This window comes from Lutra lutra, chromosome 13 (assembly GCF_902655055.1).
Source record: "Lutra lutra chromosome 13, mLutLut1.2, whole genome shotgun sequence".
In the NCBI taxonomy this organism is placed as follows: domain Eukaryota; kingdom Metazoa; phylum Chordata; class Mammalia; order Carnivora; family Mustelidae; genus Lutra; species Lutra lutra.
In genome coordinates, this window is record NC_062290.1 from 42,440,432 (window position 1) to 42,460,378 (window position 19,947).

Consider the following 19,947-nt stretch of genomic DNA (forward strand, 5'->3'; position numbering starts at 1 on the left):
ATGTTAAGCACATGTACTTGCATACCATTTATTCCAGTTAGTTTGAGCTGTAACTTGTCTTTTTCTTTCATAAAGAGGGTTCTTGTTAAATCCAGATTCCTGAGAGATCTTTGTTATATTATCAAGTCAACTACAAAGTAACCACTTTACCTTGAAATGTGCAAAAGGAATCAATAGGCCTACAAAACTGTCTTTTAAAAAAATGTTTGAAATCATATTTTTCCTGGTAGCCTGAATATCAATGCATATGACTTTTCTGGGTTTCTTTCTTTCTCTGGTTTTGTTGCAATATTGAAGTCCCTTATAGTTAGAGGGTGTTTGGGTATTTTGGTTTTGATTTCTTTTTTGTCCTCTGCCCTGACCTTCTATTTGTTTGTCTTGCTTTTTTGTAGAGAAGTACAGCTTGCAAGGACTTTTCCTTAGTGTGCCTTTACTTTTCATCTTAATCAACTTTCCTCATGATCTCTCTTTCCTTTCCACTAAAGCTTAAGTCCACAGAAATTTTTATTTTTCCATCTTGGGCTTATGAAACGCCGGAGAAAGGCCAGATAAGTCCACAGCGAGCATGCACACGTCGAATCCACTTCTCAGTGATATTCAAGTCAAATCTCTTTCTCCTCTCATTTGGTCTTACATGGCTGTGGTTGGCATTTGATCTCCTGGCCCAGCAGACTTAAATGAGGTCATGTTTTTGTCTGAAATATACATTTCAGTCTGAAAGCCACTATTTTCAAGTATATGTAAACTATTTGTAATTTTGTGAATGATGGTCTTTTGCATTATGCCATGTAAAATATATAATGACTGAAGTTGATTTTTGTCACTGTTAAGTGAGAGTCTTTAGTTTCTGTGATTAATTGAACTGGTAATATGCTAAAAATATTTTGTCATTTTTATAATCTTATGACTTGGGTTTCTCAGAAGGGCTTCTCTGTAATTTTATAAATCTCCATTGTGGACTGTGGCTTCAGGGACTGTGTACATTTTGTTAACATTTGTCCTTGCACTAGATGTGATTTTCTCAGCCCTCTGCTAAGTAATTTGCAGATATCTTATCTATTCTTTAAAACAATTTTTGAGTTAAATATTATCATCCATAATATGCAGCTGAGGAAACCAAGGCACATAGAATTTAACTTGCCCCAGGTCACAGAGCTAGTAATTAGTGGAACAAGAAACAGAACCCAGAGATGTTTTTTGATGAGGATAATAGTAAGACTTCCTCTATTAGAAAAATTATTTTCTTTGAATGCACTACAAGACTGACCCATACTGTACAGTTTAATTACAAACATTCCATGGTTAACTATAAAAATACAATTATTTGTTGTTTCAATGAGTCCATTTTAAAATTAGTTAACAGTACATTATAACTTAAAGGACTAATCAAAATTTATTTACTCCCTGAATGTGTTTTAGTTTTCATTAATCTGAGACTCGGTGGTTTTGTTTCAGAAATAATTTAATTTAACTCTGATCAGATATAGTAACCAACTTTAGAATATTACATTTGTAATGGAATGAACATAAATATAAATGTCTTAGACTTTGGAGGTAATTATCTAATTATATGTTTATATTTCTGACATGATTATGTGGCAATGTTTAATTCATTTTAGAGGTAATTTTACCCCTATGTGAGGCTAAGTATTCTAAATCATTATTTCATTCTGTTTATAGGAAACATTTAATTAACATGCTCGAGTTTTATTTGGAAGTTTACTAATATTTTAGTCTTACGTTGCTAACATAACATGAGATTTCAGAAAATACCAGTATTTTCTGATGTTGAAAAACTGTATTTTGTTTTAGTATTTTCTTTTTCTTTTCTTTCTTTCTTTCTTTTTTTTTTTTTTTTAAAGATTTTACTTATTTATTTGACAGACAGAGATCACAAGTAGGCAGAGAGGCAGGCAGAGAGAGAGGGAAGCAGGCTCCCTGCTGAGCAGAGAGCCCAATGTGGAGCTTGATTCCAGGACCCTGGGATCAAGACCTGAGCCAAAGGCAGAGGCTTTAACCCACTGAGCCACCCAAGTGCCCCTGTTTTAGTATTTTCAGTTAAAGGGTTACCTGATGAATGACTTTGTCATGCTTTGGTCTTACGGAATGCTGGCAAATATTACTTACTGTGTTTTAATTAAAAAAAAAAAATATATATATATATATGGCAGTATTAACCTCTGTAAAAGTGGAATCTCTGAAACTATAAAGGGTAAGATATGTTTGTCAGTTTTGCCTTCTTTGCCTTCTGATAGCCAAAAACCTGGCCAAATTCCAAAATATAGTTAGGGAGGTATATGTAGTAAGGATTATTGGTAAGAGCACCAACAGGGAAATTCTCTGTGATAGATGAAAGAGAAGCACCTTTATAGTGGTTTTATCTTATTTCAGGAGTAAAGTTAGAGTATCAAAGCAGACCAGAATCATCAACAGTGCTTCTGTGATGGAAATAGAACTCGTCTGTTTTTCTGATCTGAGTCCTGTGACACAGAACAGACATAAGGTCCTTATGGAATTTAGAAAATCATTTGTCTATGAAGAATGTGGATTTAAGGCATTTCTGGCTAAAAGTATTAAAAAGAAGCAACTTTACTTATGGTTGGGGCTTTGGCAAAATCCCCTGAATTAGATGGATTTGTATTATGATGTGACTATTAGCTTAAGAAATCCTAAGCCTGTTACTGCTTATTCTCTGAAAGGGAAACAAATCATTGAAATCTTGTAATCTCTTTCCCAAGGAGTTGGATAAATGATAGTGATTAAATATAGCTGCATATTTGATATGCATTTGATAAAAGGTTATATAACTGATTAATTTCCTTCCCTTGTTTAGTAGACCACATTTACAAAATCAATTTCAATTACTATTGTTATGATATCCCATATATAAATTTAAGTTAAGGTTTTGTGATGAAAGTGGAGCCTATAAAAATTGTGACAGTTGCATTTTTTGTTACCTAGAGTTTATACATAATATGTTGAAAATAATGGAATAATACTAAGAGTATTTTTGTTGTCATTTTGCACATACCTTTCAAAATTTTAAATGTAAACATTAATATATTTCCATACATATTAGTAATGTGTACAGTATATCATAGGTGTATTTGAAAATACGTTTTATAGTGTTATAGTATCCCCTTTTTAAATTCAGAAATATAGGGGCGCCTGGGTGGCTCAGTGGGTTAGGCCTCTGCCTTCAGCTCGGGTCATGACCTCAGGGTCCTGGGATCGAGCCCACCATCGGGCTCTCTGCTCAGCGGGAGCCTGCATCCCCATCTCTCTGCCTGCTGCTCTGCCTACCTGATCTCTCTTTCTCTGTGTCAAATAAGTAAATAGAGAAAAAAAATTTAGAAATATACCATGGCCATTTTAAAATGTCAATAAATATAATTTATTTTTAAGAAGGAAAAGAAAGGGAATAAAGAATTGCTTAGACATATTTTCTCCTCATTTTATCTTTTAGAGTGGAAAATGTTAAAGTGAGATATGCATACATTAACATAAACTAGAGAAGGTTTTAGAAGAAAATGTTTTTATTGATTATAGCTGTGCATATTAGTTTATTTATTTATTTTTTAAAAAGATTTTATTTATTTATTTGACAGAGATCACAAGTAGGCAGAGAGGCAGGCAGAGAGAGAGAGAGGAGGAAGCAGGCTCCCCGCGGAGCAGAGAGCCCGATGTGGGGCTTGATCCCAGGACCCTGGGATCATGACCTGAGCCGAAAGCAGAGGCTTTAACCCACTGAGCCACTCAGGTGCCCCACATATTAGTTTATTTTAATTGTAGTGTGCAACTCAATATTTTTCTGTAAGATAGTGATATACTTTTATATTTTTATACTGACTAAAATCAACTGACTTGCTGTGGTTTTTAATATTTAATTAAAATTCATTTCTCTACTGATGATCTGATATTAAATCAGGTTAGAATCTGATTTTCTGAAGTATCCACTAATGATTTTATAGCTGTATAAATCCTAGAGTTGTCATGATCTCAGGATTGTGAGATTGAGCCCCAGGTAGGGCTCTGCTGTCAGTGTAGATTGGGCTTGACATTGTCTCCCTCTTTCTGTCCCTCCCCTTTCCCTCCCTCTCTGTTCCTCCACCTACCTGCATGCCCAGACACACTCTCTTTCTAAAATAAATAAGAAAGAATGGGAGGAAGAAAGAAAGAAAGAAAGAAAGAAAGAAAGAAAGAAAGAAAGAAAGAAAGAAAGAAAGAAAATATTAAGAAAAACAAAGCAAAACAAAACAAAACCCTAGAGTAAATTGCTATATGTAGGAATAGAAGTGTATCAATTAGGATACTCTCTGTAATGTTGCAGTAACAAATGACCCCCAAATTTCAGTAGCCTTACAAGGGACTTCTCATGCCTTGTGTATACCTGTCATGGATCAGCTGTACTTGTGCTTCATAGGCTTCTCACTGTGAATAAGGCTGATAGAGTAGCCCTTATCTTGGACACTGTTAGTCTTGCTACCAGTAATGGCCTCTATTTAGGACATTGCTGTTCTTGTGTCTACTAGGAATTATTTTACTATTATTTTACTTCTGTCCAAATTTCATTGGCCAAAGAAAGAAATGATCTGAATCTGATAAGGTAGGGAATATATAATCCTTCTTCCAGAAGAGACACCACTGATTTCATGGTCAAGCCAGAAAGCAGTGGGACGGGAAAGAGTATGCTTTCTCCACAGGGAGGCGGAACAAATACAATCCACCATAATAACTGATTTTTTAAAAACTTCATAAATACAGAAAAGATGAATTTTCTGTTTTCTAGTTAGATTGACTGAATTTGATATAACTTTACATGTTATCACCTATGGATAGCTCTTTCCCCAAGTTTGCTAGAAGGGTTGAAAACAGGGAACTGTTTATTTATTTATTTTTATTTTTTAAAGGATTTTTATTTTTAAGTAATCTCTACACCCAACGTGGGGCTTAAACTTACAACACCAAGATCAAGAGTTGCTTGCACTAACTGACTGAGCCAGCCAGACACCCTATAGGAAACCATATATTTAGTCGGAATTTTCTCTTTTGCTCTAGAGTTTTTCTTAGTCTAAAAAGAAAAAGATTGTTCAGAGTATTTTGCTGTTTTTCTTTAAATAAACCTGAATGTTCTAGAATATGTAGAACTTTGCTAACCACATTCCACAAAGCATCGTCTAGGCTCCAGAAGCCATATGCCTGACATTTTAAGGAGTCACCAGAAGATGGTGATCTCACTCATTTAGACGGATACAATAGCTGTGTGTTTTTCTTCCGGTAAATGGGTTGATTACAGAGGGATCAGAAATGTAAACTATACTAATTTTATGGGAAGCTCTTATAACCAAAATGGTACTATATATTAAGTTAAATATATATACGTATATACACACACACACACACACACACACATCCTTACACAAAGGGAAAATTCTCTTTGAAACAAAGCCTTAAAATAATGTTTTGTTATATTGTTTCTTCCCCAGAGTATATATATATATTCAACTGTTACTACCCAAAGATGCAAGTTTTCCTAAGTACATTTTCTCAAGAAATTGCACAAACCTTGGGCCCATATCTCTGTTTTTTCCCAATATTTGGTCTGAAATTGCTAACTGTTGCTGAATCTTTGTTTTAACACTATCTGTATTATTCATGTCCAGTCTCTCTTTCTATAATTATTAGGAGGAAGAGGAATGAAAAATTACATATTTCACTCAGATATGTTAAAAAAATTAATTGTCATGAGCTATAGCATAATGGGAAAGCTGATACTAACCTATCTACATATCTATCTATTTACTTAATTACGTTATGTTAGTTATTGCTAGTGGTAACTTTTTTGAACCTTTTTTTTTCTTTAAAATGACCCCGTATAATAACTAACTTGTTATTGGTAAAATGTGGAAAGGACATTTTAAAATACCAAACAGTGTAGTTATTAGAAAAATAATCACTGATTTTAGTTAATCAGCTTTTTTGTGCTCCTAAAATAACGTATTCTTTTCATCAGATATTTCTGCTGCGACTCCATCTATGGGTCTCCATCATAGGATTCAAATAACTTACAGGATTTGATACAGGTATTAGTAGAAATAGAAAATATATGACCAGGATACTGCATGTATATAAACTAAATATTTAATATTTACTCTGCTTGAGGAATGTAAACATGAATTTGATATAATACTCCTTAGCATACTAAGGAAAACGATCTGGTACAAGCTAGTTCTTTTAAAAATTCTTTTAAATCTAGTATATCAGATTTAGGTGAATACTCAAAGGTGAAATCTTACTAAACCTTTGTTAGGTTCCAGCTGAAGATGCAAATGAGCTGTTGCAGTGTGCCAGAACTATCTTGTGCATTCATTCGAATTTGGCAGTTATGCTTTGTATATATGATTTCTGAGACCAAGATCGCAGAATGCTGCTCCAGGCCAGGAATCCCGCAGTGGCTCCCCATAGCTTTCTATGACAATCGTTGGCAAGTACTCAGCCGTAGAACCCTTCTTTGAAGGTAATCTTACACAAAAGCTCATAGAAAACATTCAAACACAGTCTCGTTGAAAGAAGGAAGAGAGTTGGGGGTCCGTTAATTCAAGTGTTGCCCCCAAGTTATCTTGATGCCCCTCTGTGGAATACTGTGTAAAAACCATTGGCAAGATTAAAAGTCTGGTTTTCTGACTGCAACTGTCCTGCATGTACCTTTCTAGTCTTTTCTTCTGCCATTCTCAGTGGCATTCTTCAGTCATGCCTTACCTCTTGTATTTCTCAGAATATGCCATTTTATTGTGCTGAGAGTGATCTTCATGACACTGAACACTTAGCTTGAAAACCAACCGCTGGGCACCTGGGTGGCTCCGTTGGTTAAGCGGCAGCCTTTGGCCGGGGTCCTGGGATCGAGTCCCTCATCAGGCTCCCTGTTCAGCAACAGGGAGAGAGCTTTTGCTTTCTGTCTCTCAAATAAATAAATAAATAAATCTTTAAAAAAATAAGAAAAAACCAACTGCTTTCCAAACCTCTTATCATCTTTCTAGATAAGTCATTTTGAAGAGGAATACATTCTTTGTTTTTATGTATTTATTTAGTTATATTTCACCCTGCCTGGTTTTGAACTCTGGCTTTGTGTAACCTTGCTCCAACCTTGCTCCATGCCTCAGTTCCCTCATATGTAAAGTGGGAATAATAGTAGAACACACCTCACAGAGTTAATAAGATTAGTACTCAGGAAGTGTTAGTTATTCTTATTATTACTATTACTATTAAAAATAGCTTTGGCACAAGGAAGCATGATTACAAATAGATAGAGTAGAGTCACATCCTATGTTGGGATTAGGCTATAGGATCAGCATATAAGGCAAAAATCTTACACAACCAAAAGTGCCTTTTTTCTCTAGTGAAATCTAATGGAATATTTGAAATTATTAGTGGAAAAAGGATGAAGCCATTTTCCTTCTTTTCACCCCTTCCAGCCTACAATAAACTGCTCCTATTTATCTCTGTTCCTGTAAGAAGTCATTTAGAGATGACGTATTCAAACAAATCCCCAACAGCCAGGTTTTCCTCCATGTTGCAATATGGTGCCATTTCTTCAGTGGGGCACCAAATGAAGTTGGTGTACATTCAGAGGTCAAGTCGAATGAAGGCACATCTTCCGTGTAGGAGACTCACTCTCACTTTTACCTCCCTGTGAGGGTACTTGCAGTATCGGAGCCACAGGAGGGCCACCAGGTGGAATAGCAGGTTTGGTTGTGATGGCCATTTGCTTTGTCTGTGTCACCTCTTATGAGCTGGAGTGACACCAGAATTACTGGATTTGAATTGCTGCTCTCTCGATTCCTTTCCCTTTCCCCACCTCCTCTCCTTTATCCCTTTCAGTTTGTGTAATGGGATTCTTTTCAGTCAAATTCAGTTCTACTCTCATATCTTTGACTAAAAATATCTGTCCTAATGACTAATTCTTCTTTTGCTATAGTGTTATAATATAACCTGTATGGTGTCAGTTCTTCAAAGGTGGCATTTTTGGATTAAATTAGGCACATAGATGACCTTTCATACAGTAGCTAAGATCTCTTTACCAGGTGGGTTTGGCTACAAGTGTTGATATTATAGAGCTTGATACATATTGTGTTAGTGTGGAGATCATGTAATAAACCTTTAAGAAGTGGTTCTGCTGGGCGGCCAAATCTCAAGATCTGTGGGGAAAGTTCAGTGCCGTTGTTGCTGACTTACAGAGGAAAGAGACAGAGAGCTCCACTGCTTTTCAAAAGGCTGGAAAAAAAGCAGTGGCCTAATGTGGTCTTGAAATATATAAAACTCTGTACTGTAATGGTGTACTATTATATAATTCAGCCTTACTTTGCAAATATTGAGTTTTTAATTTCATTATTACATTTAATAAATGATGACAGTGATCCTGTTTTCACACAGGAGATCTTGAGTTATGCACGCTTTGAGTTTTGACATTGAAAGTGTGCCATTACACAATACTAAAGTCCTTATTGAAGCTTATTTCAATATAAATAGAAAGCAACCATTTACATAGACTGAAACACCTTACCTTACTTGAGAAATAGGTGAAATGTTGGCTTTCCATTTCCATGGGGATTTCCCAGTTAGTGGATTTTATGGAAATTCTGGAGAGATGGTTACTAATATCATTGTTAGTGCAGGATAAAGAACAAGGATTTAGTGGGCTGTGACTTGGGCTCACATTTTGGCATAAACCCGTTCAGTACTTAGATGACCAGTACTCCTCTGATTCTTAGTTTTGTTGTGTGTAAAATAGGAGTGATAATGTGAACCATCGCCCTGGATTTTGAAGAATGAAATGAGTTAATGTAACAATGAGATGTTGGTATGATAAAGTCATGTGGTTCAGTTGCTACTCCAGCTATTTTCCCCCACAGAATTTGGGGAAAATAAGTTATAGTTGCAAACATTTATGGAAGACTCAGAGTATGACAGGCATTGTTTGAGAACGGGCCTAGAGTCTTCATACAAAGGTGGAATGCCCCCAGATGGGGCATTCCACCTTTGTATGTTAGCGAAGGTGTGGTGTTTAGAACTCCGACCCTCCCTGCCCCCGTGATTTATACTTCCAACATTAAGACAGTGATCAGTAGTATAATACTTTTGGGTTTTTTTTTTAAGATTTTATTTATTTATTAGACAGAGATCACAAGTAGGCAGAGAGGCAGGCAGAGAGAGAGGGAGAAGCAGGCTACCCGCTGAGCAAAGAGCCTGATGCAGGGCTCTATCCCAGGACCCTGGGATCATGACCTGAGGCAAAGGCAGAGGCTTTAACCCACTGAGCCACCCAGGCACCCCACTTTTGGTTTTATTTTGTTGTTGTTATTATTGTTGCTTTTATTAACATATAATGTATTATTAGCCCCAGGGGTACAGGTCTGTGAATCGTCAGGTTTACCTACTTCACAGCACTCACCATAGCACGTACCTTCAGTAGTATAATATTTAACACACAAAAATTCATCCAATGAATAAACTTCCAAGAAAAAACTTGGACTTTGTTGTATTTATACTTATGCCTAAAGGAACCCAAGTTTATTTTTCTGATTTACATTTGACCTTCAGATTCTCTTAGATAATTGATTTTTACTCAGCTGATATTTGATTTACTTTTACTAATATTATTTAATATGTAGCATATTCAAGATAAATAGTTATTTAAATTCTGTAGCACAATGAAAATATTACTGTGCGGGTATTTTAATTATGATATAGTATTACCTAAGCTATTATTCAATTATATCACAGAAGGAATTCTTAAAATTGAAAAATTCCTCCAACAATAATTTATTTTTATTTAAATGTCAGCAATCCAACTATATGAGGGCCTTTATAAATTATTCATTTTTTTTTTCAAATTCTTCTTCAACAGTAGTTTTAGGTAATTCTCAAGTGATTTGAAAATAGCATTTAATTCTAAATGATATTTTTTTCTACAACCGAATTCATAGCTTGACTCACTTAAAATATTGCCAGGGAATTCAGCAACTTTCTGGACCTTTACATAGCTAAAGTTATCATCTGTGTCAAGTTTTTAGGACCTGCTGGGGGTAGTCTATAGCTGATAAGGTCCAGCAGAAGAACTTATGTGTATTCTCTCCCTTTCTACTTCTTAGGGATTCACTGAGGGAACTTAGAGGCCATGATTTTTTTTTTTTTAAGATGTTATTTATTTGAGAGAGAGAAAGAGCAAAAGCAGGGTAAAGGGCAGAGGGAGAAGCAGACTCCCCACTGAGCAGGGAGGCTGATGTGGGACTTGAACCCAGCAACCTGGATCATGACCTGAGCTGAAGGAAGCTGCTTAACCAACTGAGCCACCCAGGTGGCCAAGAGCTGATCCTATTAGAGAAGTGTCATGGTGGTTGTCTCCTGCAGCTGGTTTCTGTTTCATAAGGCTTGTAGTGCAGCGAAATTGTTTTATGCTCTGAGAAAATATTCCTGCCACATCACTGCTTTCCATGCCATGTGTCCCAGTAAATCTAGCTACCATTTGTCCATTCTCTACTTTTCGGAGTGTATTTTCCAATTGAGAGGGCTCTCGTGATTCTCTTTATTATCCTCCTTTTTGGTCCTCTGAAACGTGTTTCAACTATTTCTCTCCCACTTCACCTTATCAATACCTAACACTTTTAGCCTACCAGTTTTGTAGTATGTATGTGAGGTTTAGACAAATAGCATTCAATATACTTTGAACGCTTTTATGAGGTTCCTTTTCTTTCCTTTATATTTTACTATTGATCACATTCAGTTAGTTTACTGGGAAGGGTTAGCTTTTTGCTCTTATCTTGATGGGATGTAAGGGGCCATTTACAAAGGAATATGTGAGAATATGGTACCAATAGGCATAAACCATTATACAACAAAATCTTACAGCATACTTTGAAACTTTAAAGGTGAATTTTCATCACTCATATGTTCCATTTTTTTGGATAATCATCCCTATGGTATATGGCCTATTTATGAAAGTAACTTATTTTATATTTGGTTTGTTAATTTCCTTTTATCTTTTTCAAGTGTGATAGGAATCATTATTTTAAAAAATTATATATATTTACATATGTGTGTGTGCATATACTTATATGATGATGTAGAAATAAAACAGAGACTCAAGTTGCCAGATACAGGTGGGGATTTGAAGAAGGCTATAATGACATTACATGAGAAGCATAAGTATTGCATTAATGATGTGTATTAAATTTATGTAGCCTTCTTTGGTTTATAGGACACTTTCACATCTGTCATCTTACTAGATATGTGAGTTATAACTAGACTGTCATTTTATTCAGCCCCCAAAATGGGTAAAGTATTTCATCTTCTCTGCAGCTTATAAATATATCACTCACCTTCTGTGTAGGATTTCATTTGAAAATAATAGAAGACAGCGTCCCTAAGGAAGATAACTTAAAATTGCAGAACTTTTAATTCAGACTATCCATCTAAACTATAGAATACTAGGAACCGAAATTTATCCGTATATTAATTTCACCATGTACCAGCATCTTTTACTATCATATATTTACTGTAAATTGTCTGATTGCCTATCTCACAGATTTTCACGCTTGATTGTAAAATATGGTATTCTTTTGTTTCAGCCCTAACTAGTATGCCCAGTTGTATGTAAGCTTTAACTTTATGCTTTCTGTGGCAGCTAGCCTAACGTGTTCGACCCAGAAGCCACTCAGTTCTTGATTTATATACTTTTCTAGTTGTCCCATTATGAGAGTAGGGCTGAAGACTGTGCCGTTTCCTTTCCAGCCTTAGTGTTAGTGCCCTGAGATGTTGTTCCCAATTTACCACAACCTAGGAATATTTATTAAAAAATGACAGACAGGATAAAGTTTAAAAAAATATGTCAGAGATGTTTTTTACCCCTGACCTAGGAAATGTAGCTTCGTTCTTTAGAACACTGGTGTTGTTGTCTTGCCTTTCATTTTGTATGACTAACTTTTATACCAAATTGAATAAGCCATTAGCTTTTAGTCCGTAGGAATGTGGATCCATAGATATTTCCCATTAGACAAAAGAAAATCTATAGAAGCAGTGCCTCCTGGGGCTCGGTCTTCCTCACTGGCCCTAATGGTGTAAAGCCCTGCTATACTCTACCCTTATGAGAAAGAACCTGTGGGATGATCCCCTTAACATCCAGAAATATTAATTGGAGAGTTGTGCACATTCTCTCAGAAAACTAGCTTTTGGGCTAGACCACATTTATGAATCAAATATTTTGATTCAGAGAAATCATGTTACAAGTTTTACATTTTTGAAATGATTACTGGACAAAATGATAAACTTTGTATATCATGTGTAGTTTAGAATTCGAGTTTGCTGAAATGGAAGATGCCATATTTAGGTGGCCATGTTGTTTTGACAGGTTTTTTTTGTTGTTGTTGTTGTTGTTGTTTTTTAAAGAACTTCTCCTCCCCAAAACAGACCCCTACTGGTGATGGTTGCACAATTCTGTGAATATACTAAAACTCACTGAAGTGTACACTTCAAAAAGGTGAATATGGGGTAGGTGAGTTCTAGCTCCATAAAGCAGTTGTTAAAAAAATTCCACTGCACAAAATATTTCCATAGGTACAAACTAATAGAATTTTAATTTATATTCACAATCAAAACAAAGTGTTAGCTTCAATAAACATTTAAAGCTTTAGAAATATGACATCACGTGTGAATTAAAAAATAACTTGTATTCTTTTTTTTTTTTAATTTTTTTTTTTTTTAATATCTAACCTTTAATTACTTGAAATAAGGGCGCCGGGACCATTGATCACCAGCTGCCCAGGTACCAAAAAATTATGCTTCCGAAATCTCTTGATGTCGATTCCGCACGTAGAGCAATGGAGCTGCCCTACGCGTGCCACTCATGACAGAAGCCCTTTTTTTCTTTTTTTTTTTTTAAAGATTTATTTATTTGACAGAGAGAGATCACAAGTAGACAGAGAGGCAGGCAGAGAGAGAGAGAGAGAGAGAAAGGGAAGCAGGCTCCCTGCTGAGCAGAGAGCCCGATGCGGGACTCGATCCCAGGACCCTGAGATCATGACCTGAGCCGAAGGCAGCAGCTTAACCCACTGAGCCACCCAGGCGCCCATAACTTGTGTTCTTATTGAACAGTAACGCACGTCTGTTATGGGAACTTCAGAAACTGCAAATAAGAAAAAAGACATTTTGGAAAACGTGTGGGTCTTTTAATATTCACATCTACCATATATTCTAAGCCTTCCCTATATTTAACTATTTCCTTGGTTTCCACACTTTTCTTGCCAGCTTTCATTAGCAATAAATAGCTTTACATGACCACCTTAGGAAAACAACTGGATGTAAAAAAATCCTCTTATAAGTGGTTTAGTGAAAGCCGTGCCCCCCCCAAACCCCCCAGCCCCCCAGCCCCCTGGACTGCGAGAGGTGTAAATGCAGGTGAGCAGCAACACCGGTATCCAAAGAAATACAATACATATGTTGCAGAGTAGCTTTGGATATACAGTCAATTTGGGATTTTTTTGTAAAAATTTGCTTTAAGACATTTTGGTTTTAAGGCAAAAACTCCAAATCTTGGGCAGAATGGTGGCATCAATTCTCACCTAGGCAGAATATTATTCTGTCTTTTTAAAAACCCTTGTTATCATATTTAGCATTCGCTTTGTAACCGCTAAAATTGTTCACAACACAGTTTAAAGATAAATGCAGTATCAGGCTTTGAATTTTTTTTTTTTTTTTTTTTTTTTTTGGTAAATATTAAGACCTGAGTACAAAATGAGGGCTGTACTGTGGATTAAGTGAAATATCTCAAGGCTGTGCTGTTCTGATAACTGAACCTGAAGTGACCTTTCTCAGACACAATTACAGAGCTGTATGTTTTTCCTTTAATTTCATCAGGGGTTTAATTAGTATACAAATAAAACTTCCCTTATCTTCCTTTCTACCTAATTGGCTTGTCTTCGCTTATATATGAAGTATGTGAAAGTGGGCTGTAATTAGGGTGACCGTGTTAACCTTTTTTCCTCAAACGTACTGTTGCCTAAAGGCCTCAAGGCCTAAAAACACTGCTTTGGATTATTGCTTTGCAATCACTATGGCTGTCCCATAGGTTTTCTCATGAGCAGGAGGGCTTTGGGTGCTGCAGGTTCCCACTGCTTAACAGGATCTTCATTCTTCTCCCCACTAAATGTTTATTGATTATCTCGCTGTTCCAGGCTCAGCCTCCAACAACTTAATATCAGGTGACAGTCAGGAGAGTTCTCCAAGTAATTAGAGTTGAGCATTGGGGGAACAATTAGGAGCAGAGTTATTAAACTTGATTTATCCTATTCTCTCCTGAACAGTTTCTTGGATATCAGAACATCACACTTTCACAATCTACCCTGCTTGAGAAATTAGTGGCTAACCCGCTGCTTATCATTGTTGCCTTGCTGCCTAGAGGCACACCCTCTTGGTTTCAGTCATTCAGTTGGAAATATTGGAGTCCATAAAGTTTATCATGGGTTTTAATTAGATAAACCTGGACAGGAGCAAAGAAAAGCTGAACTTCAAGTTTTATATAAACATGTAATATATGCTATATTTTATATATGGTAAGAGTACCTGTGTGTATACATTATACACACACATATAAATATGTCTGTCTTTCTTCAAAGCTCAGTGTTGAGATTTCCAAAGATTTCTACTTTTGTCATCAAAAACAAAAAAGGTGAATATTAGGGAAAGGACATAATATTGAACCACTTTTTCTGTCTTGGCGCTCTGCACACATCTTTATTATGGACCTTAGGACCCACTGATGTGGATTCCGTTGTCATGTCCCTCAACTCTTTAAAAGGGAATTTTGTGTCTCTAAGTTATGTAACCATGATTGCTATGTCTTCCTTTTCACAGGAAGTGTGACCTAAGCCACCTGGTTGACACCACTTGTTCATTTTCTGAAGTTTCAGTCTTGGCGCGGGCTACATTCAGCTCTTCCAAAATAGGGCAAACAAGCTTGAGGAGACTTTGGTGACTCCCTGCCCACTCATTGCCCCCGAGAGACGAGTATGAAAGCCGGGGGAAAAAAAGAAGATTTGGATATAGAGCAGAGATTCGGATTCTGAGAGCTATATGGTCTTTGGAAGGGTGGCATAAGATTGCTGCAAAGTCAGGTGACTTTGATTTGTGATGATGCCAGGATCGTGGGTTTCTTTCAGACAGGACCAGTGAGCATCAGTTTAGAAGGACAAGGCTAGAGGCAGCACCCCGAGTAGCCCTCACAAATGTCCACCACGAGTCATGAGAGTTACTGGGCAAGAGAATTGGAATGGATTGGCATAAATCTGTTATTTCTGTTGGAAAAAAGAATTCGAACTTTATGCATAAAGTGGATCATTAGTGGATCATTAGTTTTAGCTTTCTATCTGAAAAATAGCATTTTTTTAAAATCAACTGAAAGATGTCAGAAATACCAGCTTGAAAAGGACTTGAACGGATTTTACTTTTTTAAATCGAGAAATCTCATGATTCTTCAATGCCTTTAAATATCTTAACACTGGCACAAAATACCTAGGTTTAGCATGGCCTTTAACAATCTATTCTTTGTTGTCTTTTTAAAAAAAAGATTTTATTCATTTATTTGACAGAGAGAGAAATCACAAGTGGGCAGAGAGGCAGGCAGAGAGACGGGGAAGCAGGCTCCTTGCTGAGCAGAGAGCCCAATGTGGGGCTTGATCCCAGGACCCTGAGACGACTACCTGAGCTGAAGGCAGAGGCTTAATCCACTGAGCCACCCAGGGGCCCCTGTTGTCTTTTTAAAAGTTGGTTTGAATCAGTGATGCTTCTATAGTGGGATGTTCTTGATGATCTGTGAACATTGAAGATTACAGTAGAATATATCTTATAAGTAATCACAGTTTGCTTATTTTAAATTTTTTAAACTTATATTTGTCTGGAAGTAGCTTGACTGTTTGAAAAGTGAAATCATGAATTTAAAAACTTTTAACATTTTAAAATACCTGGTTTGACTTTTGGTTGCTTTCAGTGTGCTAGCATTTAGAGTGAGTTAACTGTTTTAGCTTCACGAAGGCTGCTTGAGTTTTCTGTTCTACCTATTGTGAATGCATTAAGAAAATACTGTAGAAGAATTTTGAACATGAAAACTATAGCATTTGGTTATTCTTTTTTTTTTTTTTAAGATTTTATTTATTTATTTGACAGACAGAGATCACAAGTAGACAGAGAGGCAGGCAGAGAGAGAGAGGGAAGCAGGCTCCCTGCCGAGCAGAGAGCCCGATGTGGGACTCGATCCCAGGACCCTGAGATCATGACTTGAGCCGAAGGCAGCGGCTTAACCCACTGAGCCACCCAGGCTCCCCGCATTTGGTTATTCTTAACTGGATATTTGAAGCAAGGCAGTGGACATTAATGTGTGGCTAAACTCTGCGAAGGAAGCAGAAGATGTTATGCTTGTGTAACCAATTGTTTAGCTCACTGTATAACAAATGTAGTTGAAAAGTTGATAAGCTCATATTCTAGAAATTTCCTAAGAAAAAGAATGAGCAAATTTTTAGTCCTAAGGGATCCTGTGATCCCTATGTTATTTTACATGAAGTCTAGAAAATACTTCTTTAAATTGTGAGGTCTGATTTAAGACCTTTAGCCTGAAAGTTCCAAACCAGAGTTGTGGACTCACATCTTGAAATTTTTGTGCTAAGGGAATATTTCAGATTAAAGCAAATAGCAAAATATCAATCAACAGATTTTCTACTTCTGGGAATAGAAAAATATTTATGGAACATAAATAATTCTGAATGCATATATTATTTGTAACTTTGTTAGATGAAAGGTGTTAATCACATTTGTGTTGCTACCTTTGACATGGAGTTATTTAATGGCAAGTAAGTGAGTTTTACTGTGGAGTCCAGTTAGTTCACTGAGATGTCTACAGTGACCTGTTTTGGATCTCTTTATGAATAAAGTAGTGGTACTTTCCAGTTTGGGTTCCCCATTCTCTTGGTGTCCTTATCCACCTCCCCCTCACTCACATACACACTTTGTCCACAGGCCAGTTTTTGTTTTGAATAGCCTCTAAATTTCATGTGCTTTCTCCCCTGAAAATCTTTACTTCTTCCTCATTAAAGAAAAGGGAACTTGAGGTTTTTATAGTCAGATTTTTTGGGTGTAAGAATAAAATGTATGTGCTTTCCAGTACTTAAAAAAATAAAGCAGACTTGTATTTTGTAGCTAAACATTTTTTCAAAATCTTATCAGAACTATCATTTCTAATTAGTAAGTGTGTGAAATTTTTGCAGAAAATTTGTTAAACTCTGATGTGTAATGACCCAAGTCTGCTTCTCAGTCAGTCTGTATCCTTCTTTGTTTAATAGCCTATGGCATAAATTGAAGTTAATTATCAGGGCTGACAAGCAACTCTGTTTTCTGTCTGCTTGCAGAGTCTCTCCGAGGCAAAGATGGAGCTGAGAAGAAAAGATCAATCTCTGCGTCAGCTCAATAGACATCTCACCCAGCTAGAGCAGGACAAGCGTCGGCTGGAAGAGAGCATCCGCGATGCGGAGAGCGCCCTCCGCATGGCAGCCAAGTGAGCACTCGGACCTTGGGGAGATCACTTAAAACAGACAAAAGATCAATTCTCACTTTCATGCTCCGGGTTTTAGCCCTGGATAATACAGTGTTAGAAAACAAAAGTACAGCTGTCTCTCTTTGAAATTCTCTGATAGATCCTCAAAAAGGAAAACTCTTAACATGCTCAATGTATATTTTATTGAGAAATCTCAGAAAAGTATTAAGTTTCTCCATCGCCGCGCATTGTGTGTTTTGGGCTCTGTTGTAGTGTTACACGTTGGAGACGCGTGATTTCATTAATAGGAAATGGAATACTCATTACTGAAAAGTTTTTAATCGTTCCTTCTGTTACATACTCCTCATTCCCTTCTGCCCCACGGCCCCACAGATTTGCTCTGTGTATGGTATACTAATATTGCAAGTAATATTTCCATAAAAAATGCTAGGATATAATCAACATGTGTATCATAACATCTTTTTAAGTGCAATAAAAACATATTGATCATGGAAAATTCATTTAATTTTATAGCTGTATGTTCTAACACGTTCAATAGAAAAAATATACAGTTTTCAGAGTGTGCAGCTATGCAAATGTGATGAGAGCGTTTTTCCTTTTACCAGGTAATCAAGTTGACATACACTGTGAAGTTCAAATTGAACAGTTGTCTCTTGGGTATTTTTATTTGTTTCTCACATCAAATTTCATGGAATACTTTAAGACAGTCCTTTGTACAACAGCATGGCTTAAAGAAAATCTATTTATGGATTAAGGAAACATCTAATTTTAATAAACTCCGTGTTTTCTGAATTTGGAATTCTGAGTTCCTACAATTGCAAATATAAATATATGTATATATTTACATATATATATCACTTAAAAATTTTTTTGAGGCAGTGTAGTCTGTAAACAAAATTATAGAACAGGGGATCTGCCATCTACGATATCCACAACTTTGCCATTGGGCTTGGGAAATTGCTCATACTAATGAAAAAGTGAGTTTACACAAGGCCAAAATATTGTCACGTTAGTCGTTTTCTGGAAAATTGTGAAACTCTGTAACGTTGCACCACCACATTAGGTTATTAGGTTTTGTGATTGTCAATTTTTAAAAAATATGAATTTGACTCAATCAGCTTTGTGTTGCCATCGTTCAGTCTTTCTCCTTATGGCAAGTGGAAAGCTTAGCCCAGCTTATTTCTAGTGCATCTTGCAGCTCTGAAAATTCTTAGATGAATGGGAACAAGATTACAAAGTCTCCAGATTAATATTCTGTCTCCAAAACATTGCTGCTAATTCAGGAATCTGTCACATCTAGTGACCATGGGCACATGTTCTTATAACACAAAAGAAAATTAATTTGAAATTTGGAGAGCTAATACATTATTTACAGTTTTCAGTTTCTAATTTACTATTAAGTTTTTGTCTTCAGTATTTTCATCCAAACTTTTAATTTAGCTTTACTTTTATTGAAGTGTAGTTGGCATACAGTATTCTATTAGCTTCACATATATAATGTAGTGATTCAACGTCTGTATACATTAAGAAGTGATCACCACGATGAATCTAGCTACCAAATGTCACCATACAAACTTGTTCTGGTGTTAACTATTTTCCCTTTGCTGTACATCCAAACTTTTTATATCTTTATTAAAGTCAAATTCAATCTGCAAGGCTGATAGAAGAAACTAGTTACTTTGCTTCTAGTCAAGGTCATAGAGGGTTTTTGTGTAATTATAACACAGAGCCTATGTAGAAAGGAAAATATTATTTGGCATAGTATGGCCATTCAAAATATATCTCCACCTCTATGATTTTAAAAAATCTCTTTCATTAGAAACAAAAGAAAAACAAAAGAATGGAAGTTCAGCCTTTCTCGTACATTTTAACCCAACAATGTAATCATAGCTTCTTTTTCTTTTTCACTCTTTTTAAAATTTCTGTTACTTATTTTTTCAGTCTTTTTTTTTAAACTTTGAAGAGATCCATAAGATTTTTATTCCTCTAATTTATGGCAGACAATGTAACTAAAGATAAGAGTTAAATGCAGAATTATACCAGAGAATGTGGTTAGGTTTTGCATTTTTTGAAAGAGTACAATAATAACCAAACCTTATTTTTCAGTAATAACTACTTATACTAAAATGTGTAACATTGGTTGTAAGGCTTGGGTTTTACTAATACCTAATTTTAATTTTTTTTCTAGAGACAAAGAATGTGTTGCTAATCATATGAGAACAATAGAAAATATGCTTCATAAGGTACTATACTTTTCCTTCAACATCATTCAACTTCTGTTAGGATGCTGTTTTCCTAAACATTAATTTTATTAACCTCAAGATACTTTAATTCATGTTGTAACTTTCTTTAAA

The 19,947-nt window shown here is 35.9% G+C and overlaps 1 protein-coding gene and 1 non-coding gene across 8 annotated transcripts in view; one reads left to right on the forward strand and one right to left on the reverse strand.

Annotated features, from left to right (window-relative positions):
- CCDC171 (coiled-coil domain containing 171) overlaps positions 1 to 19,947 on the forward strand; it is a 303,028-nt gene that overhangs the window by 189,662 nt on the left and 93,419 nt on the right. For all 7 annotated transcript variants that reach the window (XR_007122375.1, XM_047700701.1, XM_047700703.1 and 4 more), the window contains 2 exons: positions 17,448 to 17,593; positions 19,782 to 19,836. Coding sequence is in view for 6 of the 7 variants with exons in the window: in XM_047700701.1 (XP_047556657.1) it covers positions 17,448 to 17,593; positions 19,782 to 19,836 (201 nt within the window). In the remaining variant the exon portion in view is untranslated. The remainder of the gene's footprint in view (positions 1 to 17,447; positions 17,594 to 19,781; positions 19,837 to 19,947) is intronic.
- Positions 12,783 to 12,916, reverse strand: LOC125084186 (U11 spliceosomal RNA). Its single transcript, XR_007122534.1, has one exon. It is a non-coding gene; the product is annotated as a U11 spliceosomal RNA (small nuclear RNA).